This window comes from Megalops cyprinoides, chromosome 2, assembly GCF_013368585.1.
Source record: "Megalops cyprinoides isolate fMegCyp1 chromosome 2, fMegCyp1.pri, whole genome shotgun sequence".
NCBI classification, from domain to species: Eukaryota; Metazoa; Chordata; class Actinopteri; order Elopiformes; family Megalopidae; genus Megalops; species Megalops cyprinoides.
The window spans coordinates 64004394-64015000 of record NC_050584.1 but is presented as its reverse complement, the minus strand read 5'-3'; the positions used below and the strand labels follow the sequence as shown (position 1 = coordinate 64015000).

Genomic DNA, 10607 nt, shown 5'->3' with positions numbered 1-10607 from the left:
CCACAGCGCCTTTGTTTTTTGCCCTGTTGGCTTGAATCCCGTTTGGAGTGCACAGGGGACATCGTTACAGACTGAATGAGAACGGTTTCTCCGGACACCACTGCTGTACGGCTACCAGGACGCTCAGGGGCTGTCTAGAACAGGATGCAGGACTAAGCACAGAGTATGCCTGCCATATGTACCCTGACCCTCTTCAGGGGATCAAGGGGAGTATAAAAAACTAAAATATAAAAAGCAATAACCATCCTTTGTGTCACTACAGGGCTTAGGCAGGGAAAATTATAGATTTGGTCAGAATACAACCTGAAGAAATGTGTGTGTGTGTGTGAGTGTGTGTGTGTGTGTGTGTGTGTGAGAGAGAGAGAGAGAGAGGACAAGAGAGAGAAAGTGTGTGTGTGTGTGTTTTTCCCTGACACCTTTGCCTTTTGTACTCTCCAGCGGACAGAGACTGCAGGGAATGAGCTCCGCAGACAGGCTGGGTTGGCACAGATCTGGAAATAGCAAGTGGCAGTTACAATCTGGCCTGTTTCATGACTAATGGAAAGAAATAGTGTGCGATATCAATTCAGTCAGAAGACTAATTAATCCTATGGTTAGATTACAGGTAATTAATTACTCTGGGCTATCGGGTGTGATTACTCACGATCTGTCTTACACAGCAGAGCCACAAAGCACCGCCTGAAAACGCGCTATTCTCAAGTGGAGCTCTCATTTACTGCGCATCAATTTCACAGGCCCAGAACAAACCCTTCCAAGTATAATACCTCTCTGACACCTAATGAAAAGCCTCAGTTTGTTTTGACTCATCCATCTCTCGCTCTCTCTCTCTCTCTCCTCTCTCTCTTTCTCTGTGTCTCTCTCTCTTTCTCTGTCTCTCTCTCTCTCTTTCTCTGTCTCTCTCTTTCTCTGTGTCTCTCTCTCTTTCTCTGTCTCTCTCTCTCTCTTTCTCTGTCTCTCTCTCTCTCTCTCTCTCTCTCTCCCCCTCTCTTGTTCTCTCTCCATCTCTCTCCATTGTGAGTGAAATAAAAATGTCACACAGTTAAGTTGTTTACACGCTTACAGAATACAGAAGAGAGAATGGCTGTGTGTCCAAATAAGGGAGGTGACTCAATAAAGTAATCTTTGTGTTCTTCTTAACAGTGTATCGGGACCATGTGCAATGCTTCCCTTAGTGCCTATTAGCCTGTTTGCTTAGCATAAGCCAGCAGCAGCAGTAATACCTACAGTGGCAGTGTAACTAATGTTTACGTTCATCATCTGATTACAAGAAAACAAACCAAAGCATTTCTTACACGCAGGACTTCCAGCTAAATAAGTCTCAGGGCCCACTGCACACACCGGGTCCCGGCACCTAGAAGCAGGAACACTGATGAGGCGGCAGTGCAAAATAGTGGTGAGTGGCAGGGCTTGTAACCGAAAGGTCGCTGGTTCGATTCCCCCACTGGGGCGCTGCTGCTGTACCCCTGGGCAAGGCACCTAACCCCCAGTACCTCAGTAAATGTTGAGATGTATAAATGACGTGTAAAAGTGCCGCTCTGGATAAGAGTGTGTGTTAAATTACAATAATGTAATGTAATGTAATACCGACACCATAGGGATAAGCAACGACACGTTCATGGGAAAATGACTCTTACCAGCTGCTGGCCCTTCGGCCCCCACCCGGCATACTGCAGCTGGGTGTTCCTCACCTCCGGCGGGTTCAGGTTCAGCGTCTTCCTGAGGGCGAAAGCACACACCCGACCGGGTCACACACCAGCCACCTCACAGCCCAGGACTGACCAATCAGGGTACATTCCAGGATGGGCATCTCCTTACGTCCTGAGCAGACACTATGCATTTAAGCCACTTTAAAGGTATTATCTATATTAACATTATAAATTATATTGTGTATTAGCACACATTTTGCATGCAATTGTTTTTTAACTGATGATGTTGCAAGCGAATAGTAACGATTGAGGTTAGGTAGCTCAGCCAAGGATGCAACAGCCATGGTCCACTTAGGATTTGAGCTGGCAACCTTCCGGTTCAAATGTCAGGCTCACAAACCAATGGGTCACACTCTTGGTGTGGCATACAGCATAGGATGAGGAAGAAACCAAAAAGCACATTATGGATCTCTGCAGCAAGCAAGTATGAATAAGGTCATAACAGAGTGCACCTCAGGTTGTAATGCCGTTAGCCTCCAACAGATGGCAGCAGAGACAGACAACTCAACGAAGGCATGGCTTTATGAGTTTATGCGCATAAATCGATAAGCACTTTATGCCTTTTATGATAACATCTTAATGAGCTGATGCAGTGAGTTGAGAAGGAATCTAACGGTCAAGTAATAAATGGGAGGAAATTAAAAAAAAAAAAAGAATGCTGCTTTGTTGTATGGTTCTACCACACACATTGCCACAGTTGCAGGAAAGCACATCATTAAACTTCACACAAAAATAATGAGCAAATGAAAGGGGCAGCTACTTACGGTGTCTCCAGGCTGCAGATGCTGTAGTATGCAGTGAAAGAGTGCTGGTAGACCTGGAAGGAGAAGCCACACAGCATTTCACAGCATGCTTACGACTCTCTCACCTAATCAGCTAACCGGGGCACATGGATACAAGTGCGATACATGAAGAGGCAATGATAATTACAAAGTCAACGGTGTGGTTGGCTTTCCCCATGATGCTTCAGTACGCATTGATTATAGAAGACACATGGACCGTACCGGGCCCCTAGAGAGGAGGTGAACATTGACTCCTCTTTGTGCATCTGCAGTCTCACAGTGATTCAACACAGACGTCCTTCAAAAGAGGAGCTACGCAGTATCTCTTGGGGGACTGTGATGTCATCGATCAGGGCCAGGAATCTAAATGTACGACCACAGGATTCCACATGCTGCTGGCATGGTTCAATGATCCAATGCACTGCCTCTCAGCACACAAAGGCAACACAATTCACTGTTACTTCTGTTTCGCTGCCCTCCCAACTCAGCTGGGGGGGGCAGTGGAGCCATACTGCTTATGCACTACAGCTGAGGTCGTTTCCGGGACTGCGCCCTCTGGAGGCCAGGTGTGGGACAACAGCAGGTGACCCCACTGCCAATGCATGTCCTCTTGTTTACCAGATGGCCGAAGAGGTCTGCTTTACTCCTGGCTCTGTTAAACATCAGGCTGATGTCTCCTGCTGGGCTGGCTTTGACCGACACTGAAGAGCCTGTCAGATCCATCACTCTAACTCACAATGCAGCTGTGTTCTCTTTAAGGAGGCAGGGGTATTGAGCTGAAAAGGGACAGCCAAGCAGGCGGGGGACAGAGAGACATGGCTCTGCTTCAGCACCGGGAGAGGCCAGTACAGCTTACCACTGAGCTCAGCAGGTAACTGTTGTGCCATTTCTGCTAGTAGTGCTGATGGAAGTTGAAGTCCAGAGAGTGATACTGGGGCATATGCTCAAATTAGACCTGAACTTCATTTCCCATGAGCACCTCTGTGATTGATGGATGAGGACATCCTTCAGCTAAATAAATGCAACTGTGCCCCGATCATTTCCCTCCAGAACTGATTCAATCCTTGTTCTGAGGAAAAGAGGCCACATCAAAATGATATCGTGGCGATAGGAAAAAAAAAAAAACCTGAATGCTACAGATAACCTACCTGTTAGTGGCAGGAAATCAAAACATATTCCTGATCATATGACTTCCATTTCTGAGAGATATCTCTCTTTGATCAGCGGCTGCTCTTATCTAAGGCATTTTGGCAACTTAATATTAAGGATTGGAGACCTTAGAGTACCTGGGCACAGGTAGCGCCACTGGTCAGAACACACAACCTGTCCGAGCCATGTCCTCCAGGAGCCAGTGGGAACACACCTCCACAACACACTGCATATGTCGCCCCATAACTTAGAGCAGACATAAAACCCACATCCCACTGGGGATGTGAACTAACAACCCCCTGGTCAGGGGTTCAGACTTTTATCACTTGCATCACCAAGCTGCTCTTTAGCAGCGGTGCTGACATTAGTAAGCTGGTCTTTCTCACGCCCCCTGCAGAGCTTTGCTCCCAGTGTGTTAGCGTTAGCGTTAGCGTTAGCATTAGCGCCGTGACTGAAGGCTGCCTGTGAGAGACAGGCCTCCCCCTCCCCCTGTGATCACTGTCGCACTCACGGCGCTCCCTCCAGAGCCACAGAGGAAAACGGCCTGGGACCTCTGTAATCTGAGAACAAGCAAATAAACGGCGGGACTCACTGGGTCAACGCTGTGTGCCAGCAGCACATATTTCATGTCCGGGGATACTTCATACTTGCTGGCTAAGTACGTTTCCTGGAGAGAGATAGAGAGAGAGACGGGGAGAGGGGGGGGGGAGAGAAAGATGAGACCTTTAACCATGCATACGATTTTCATTAATGCAATTCTTAAATGACTGCGTTTGACAGATTGCCTCTAACTGAAGGCGAACCTGGATCCATTCATCTTGCCCCTGACGTTGATTTCAAGCAAACATAATGTTGTGTGTCCTTAGCTCAGCTATTTCCAGTTTGACTCTGCATTTTTACCTAGCAATCCCTGGACAGCGATCCCAGAATGCAATAGGGTGTCTCCAGAATCAACGCTAATTGCAAAGTGCATTGTTATCCACCATGATTTGGGAAATGAAGCAAGTATTGCATTTTTTTTGGTTTCTTACACACTTTTTGTTAACATCAGCAAATAACAAAGCAATCAGCATTAAGCAGGGCTCTATGAGACACTGGTTTCATGCCAATTAAAGGGCTGTATAAAAGAGATACACACTCCCTTGACATGAAACAATTAGCCCCCTTTAAATTCCAACGTTCTCAAAAAGATCTTACAGCTTACGGTAGAGGGACTTACAAACATTTTGTTCTCCACCAGCACATTTGTCTTATTCGTGTCGATGTTGTGTATGACCACGTCTCCATCGCGTGTGCGGTACAGTAGCTCACTCCCTGAAAATCAAAGAAACATGATAGGCATGTGACTTCACCGCCAGTACAGTGTCTCCAGCATCTGTGGTCAGCGGGAACATTCTGTTCTCAGATCAGTATCTGATGATGCACGCTTCCTGGCGCTTTCGGCACCCTCTGACAGGAGAGACAGAGAGAGAGATGACAGGATATCCCAGCACCTGTTGGGAAAATAGCTCATTCTTTTAACATTTCAGGGAAACGGGGAACGAAGACAGAAGGTAAATCACAGGAGCAAACACAATTTTTTACACATTTATTTTAACCCAAGCCCTAAGAAGCGGGAAGTGACAGAAGTGGGCATGTCTAAACAGAACGCACTATCCAGTGTACTCTCGAGGGGTGTGGCCAACATCGAACGCCCAATCAGAGCTCCTCATATTCTGGCTTCGGCTCGGGGCTACTCGAACGGCAGTGAGTGTTATAAAACCGACGCTGATAATCACATTAAACGCTGGGCCTTAACACCACCTCCTGCTCAGACACAGCGGACTCATGCCTCTCGCCCGGCCGGATTTATACCTACAATCTTAACATCTGCGGTAATCCAGTCCCTACCCTCTCCAAAGAAAAAAAAGGAAGGAAGTTATTGTGATTCTGTGCTTGTCACATCCACTGAGGTGACATTGAGCAGCAAACGTCCCCTGGCTGAACGAGGCATGGTTCACAGAGCCATGACGCTCTCTCCGCCCCCTGCCACCCCCCCCCCCCCCCCATCCTCCCACAGGACCCCCTCTCCAGAGAGGAGTGCGCGGCAGAAACGGACAGGAAAGCTATTTCGGGTTTTCCCCCCCTCCCCTCAACAAAAGCTCTGCCCTTTAGGAAGCAGGGGAGATGAAATCCCATGGGCGTCGCCTACCTCGCCCGGCAGTGCAGGCCTGCTGGCCCCCACAGCCCCCCCCCCCCCCCCCCCCCCCGGTATGCACGCTGAGCGGATGGGCAGGATGGCCTGCCTACACACCGATCCCACATCGGCATGCAACGCCTCCGTCCCCCTAAAATAACAAACCGCTGATAAGAAACGACACAATTACCGCGGCGACGGCTCTCATCTGGGGTGAGAACGAGAGAGCGAAGTCATTTGAAAGTTTGAGATTGCTTTGATGGTAAACTAAATGCAATTAGCAGGGCTTTACTGAGGGCGACGTTGAGAGAAAACTAGATCAATATAAGAAATGACTACCTTGCGGAGAGCTACCTGAAGTGATAATAAAGGAGATATGTGAAAAATTGCACGCGATCTCTACTCTTGGCAGTGAAGCACCTACTCCTTGACCTTGTCTGTCACCAAATAAAACTTCTTTTTTCATTTCCATTATCTTGTTCTTTATTTCCCACTTCAGAACACCAGTACTTTTAACAGCTTAGTGTAGCTTAGTGTTTCCATGTGAACCCTGTCAATGCCCTCCCCCCCATCTTTACTCTCCCCTATCTACATTACAGAGGGGCAGCTGGTTCACCCATCCTTGGCCAAACTCCCAGAGGACTGCTCTCTAACCCTTCATCTCCCACACAGATGCTATGCTCACAGGTTATGGCGTATTCCATATGTAGCGTACTGTATGCACCACATGCTTTTGAGACTCTCCAAGTCAAACACGCCAGGAATCGCTCCCCTTCACGCGTTCACTCCTTGCTGCACCCGGCCCTACTGACACATTCATGCTGTACAGCTATACCTTGGCCCTAGCTCACTCGGGTTGCCTCTGAGACAGTTCCACTCTCACCCACACTGATCCTGAGCTGCAAACAGTGTTTGCCGTTCATTAAATCTCTCTGTCTGCTTCCCACAGACACAACATCCAAAGCAAAGCTCTGACAGCTGCATCTGGCCCCCTGAGTGTCCATTCCAGGATGGTGTGCTGCACCTGATTTTGGGAAGGGCTGAGGCCTTCAGAGCCAGGAGCTGGATTCCTGTTCTGGAAGAGTTGAAATGGCGAGTGATTTTTTGTTTTAATCACCCGCCCAATGGTCTGAGAGGCGTATGAGAATACAGACTACTCCCTCTCTCACTGGGGGATTCCTGGGTCCCCTCATCATCCCTCTGATTTGATGCTGATTATGTGAAAGTGATGATGATGATGGTGATATTTATGGTGAGTAGGGTGATGAAGACTATATTAAACACTGAGATAATGATGACACCTATGATGATAGCAATGGTATCACATTGATGATGTTAATGATGAAGATGAAGACGGCAGTAAGGATGATGAAAACAATGACAACTATGACAATGATAATGATGATAATGATGTTAGAGGCAGTGATGGTGGTGGTTATGATGATTATGACAGCTATGATGATGATGATGATGATGATGATGTCAGAGGTGGTGATGGAGATCATTATAATGACATTGACAGCCATGTTTCCCCTTTGGCGCCCTTTCAGCTCACATTGGCAGCTATTCTCCTTCCTCACTCAGCGACATCAACAGAACAACTTCTCCTTATCGATAATTCCCCACTCTATGCCGGCCCTCTTCTGGCCTCCAGAGCATGGCCTCTCTCACCTGTTCCCTTCACGCAGAGCTCTCTGCGGCTCCCGCAACCCTTCCCTCGGTGACCTCTGACCTCACAGGGTTCTGACACCTCCCCTTTCCCCGTTGGAGACCCCCCCTTTGGCTCATTCCCGCCACTTTTTTTTCTCCGTTTGCTCTGTCCTTCAGCGTACCCCCCCCGGCGACTTACACACGGCGCCACGAAAGCCGCTCAATTAATCTCCACTTAGCGCTGTAAGTCACACAGGGCTCGCACCGCAGAGGGGGTCGGCTTTACCCCCACCGCCCACCCCCCCCCCCCCCCCCCAGCCTACCCCCCGGCCCTCTGCCATCCACAGAGCCGATCGCAGGGAGTCCCAAATCCTCCACGTTCCGCACCATTAACTCTTTTGAGGAGCTGCGGTGAAACAGCTTTTCCATCGATCGCGGGACGTTGTGTTGCACAAAGCCGCAAGGCATTGACCTCACCTGTTGGGGGAGGGGTGGGAGATAGGAGGGTTTTATGGTTTCATGGGGGGGGGGGTTTGACATGGAAACACTAGCTACACTAACTGCCTTCCCCAGATGGAGTCTTTGATTTGATGGAAAAAGTGGATGGGCACAGATACTCTATTTACGGTACAAATATTCAACACCATGTGCTTCACATGGACGCCTCTTGAAGCTAACAGAGTTTTGATTCCATAATGCATATTCATGAAGGGGCGTGGTCAAAGACTAGAACCAGTCCTCAACAACTGCCAGATGTGCATACAGAGGGGGTCGGAGGAGGAAAGAGCTAACAGTATCCTGTTTAATGGTTTCCAGAATGGTGCTCAGTATTCACACACATATATAGGAGCAAAATATTCTGGGAAGGTAGAAAGCCATCCTTCTCCTTCTCTCTCAGAGAGAATCTGAGTGCAGAGATGTTAGCATTTTTACATCACAGCACTCCGGTGCTGCTCTTTATCCCACTTTAATCCTACTTTGTTTTTTATCCTCCTTTTCTTCTCCTCGCAAAGGTGACCAGCGCTGTTGATTCCTTCATTCTTCTCCTGAGCCGAGTCCTCCACGAATCCTTGGATGACGACGCCTCTCCCAAAGATAAATAAAACGTCTCTTAAACGTTGCGCTGACAGGATTACAGCGTCTCTCTGTGACAAAAATCAAAGCGCCTTCCTTCTGCAGTAACACCCCCTTAAATCACAGCTTTCCCCCCCCCTGGCACAGGTGTGCTATAAAAACGAAATGGGATCATAAAATTTTCACTGCTCCTTTAATTAAAGCCCCCCCCCAACTCATTTGACCCGTTCTACCGTTTCATCTGAGTGCCAGATGTGTCCAAATCATGTCTGTTACATACCCCGGTGCACAGGTGTAAATAGTAAAAAGCTGCAATTTTAAACATGGAGATTCAACGAAGTTATTAAATTCAGGGCGTGTGCCATAGACTCTGTCAGCACATCTTCTGTTCTGTGCCTAAAGCAGGGATCAGAGGAAATCTACCGAAATGTGCCGTCACCAAGACCTGATCCAGACGGCTGATGGGAGTTTTTTTTTTTTTTTTTCCCCTGATTTGTAGTTATCAGCGGTGCAGACCAAGGTCGTCTTTGAATCTCATTTCTCACAAGGGAGCGGCTCTGAATGTCTAACATGTCGCGCGAATGGCGCTGAAAAAGGCAACACTACAGTGTAAATCTCTTTGTGTCATTGCACCCGCGTTCCGCGAGGGGGACTTCTGCACGGTGGCGCTTTAACAATGCACAGAGGCGCAGATGGAAGTACACGCAATATACCGATTGGTCTGAGCTGAGGGGCCACTGGCTGGGCAGACGGACAGGGCGACGCTCAGAAAGGTAGGCGAGGGAAGCAGGCGCTACAGCGCACTCGTGGCTTTAGACACAGCCCTGTCTGATCCCTAGTGCTCAAATTATGATGCACCTCACTGCCGCAGTTCGAGAAACTCACGACACCTTTCATGTTTTCTGAGTGTGCTCTTTGTTATCAGGATCTTATGCAAACTGGTTGAAAATGTTTTTGTTTTTTTTTGTTTTTTTAATCTAAAATGCTGAGTTATCTGTGAATTTATGAATATTTGTGGATTTCTTTCTTTTTATTTCTTTTTATGTTTATGTTTATGCTTTACTGCATTTCCATTGACAGCCTTCTATAACATGCAGCGTGCAGAATCTGTTTAATAAAGCTTAATGAGGATACATTTAAATTAAATCATACACCTACAACCTTAAAATGACTCTTGCAAATTTAAATGCATTGTGGAATCTGAGAGGCTGAGAATATTCTATCTTCCAGTCCTACCCCTGGCCTCTCGGCCTCTTTAATGATCGCACTCCCATACTAATCTGATTTGACCAGAAGCAGGGGGGAATTAAAGGACTGAAGTTCCTTGAAGCTCACAGCAGAAGCTCATTACCCGGGTGCTTTATCATGGATGATCAGATCATGGACTGAAATAACCTGGAGACAGCAAGGCGGGGGTTCTGTACAATACAACATCATCAGCTGCCCCCGAGGGACACATTATTTAGTATCAGTAAACGAGCCCATTAAAATGGGATGGACTAAGGGGACATCTGCGACCAAACCATGTGAGTTAGCCAAAGAGGCCGAACATGTAATCCAATTAGACAGAGTCTAGCCAGGTACAGCCAGTTGGTAACAAAAAAAAATTGAAAAAAGGATTTTTTTTAAGATAGAAGACAATACGTTCTAACCTTGGGATTCACCAGAGTCAGCAAAGTCTGAAATGAGGAGGGAAAAAAAGAAACACTTGCACAGAACTCCTAGACCACACAATCCAGATGGAACGGGTTCATATTCACTTGTGATGTCATACACCACTTTTCATGGTGATGTGGGTACCTGCCATGCCATCACCCCATCACATCACAGGTGACAGCTGTAGACACGTGTGGTGATGACATCACAACACAGTGAACGGGCACACCAGATTTTACACTCACCCTATGTGCGGTATCTTACGTGGTTTGAGTTATTGAAATTAATAATGTGCCTTGCTTCCTGCACTAAAATGGCCCATATGACAGAATCACTTTTGCATGGATGTTAAGATAAATCCTCTGCTCAAACTATTCAAACTCTTTTCAAACGTTTTAGTTTGCTCCGCGTACA

General features: G+C 47.4%; 1 protein-coding gene across 1 annotated transcript in view; it reads right to left on the bottom strand.

The window, feature by feature from the left end:
• dpp6a (dipeptidyl-peptidase 6a) overlaps nt 1-10607 on the bottom strand; it is a 158489-nt gene that overhangs the window by 46813 nt on the left and 101069 nt on the right. The window contains exons 4-7 of the mRNA XM_036521646.1: nt 4857-4951; nt 4230-4304; nt 2471-2523; nt 1635-1716 (exon numbers count right to left, since the gene is read on the bottom strand). Coding sequence (XP_036377539.1) covers nt 1635-1716; nt 2471-2523; nt 4230-4304; nt 4857-4951 — 305 coding nt within the window. The remainder of the gene's footprint in view (nt 1-1634; nt 1717-2470; nt 2524-4229; nt 4305-4856; nt 4952-10607) is intronic.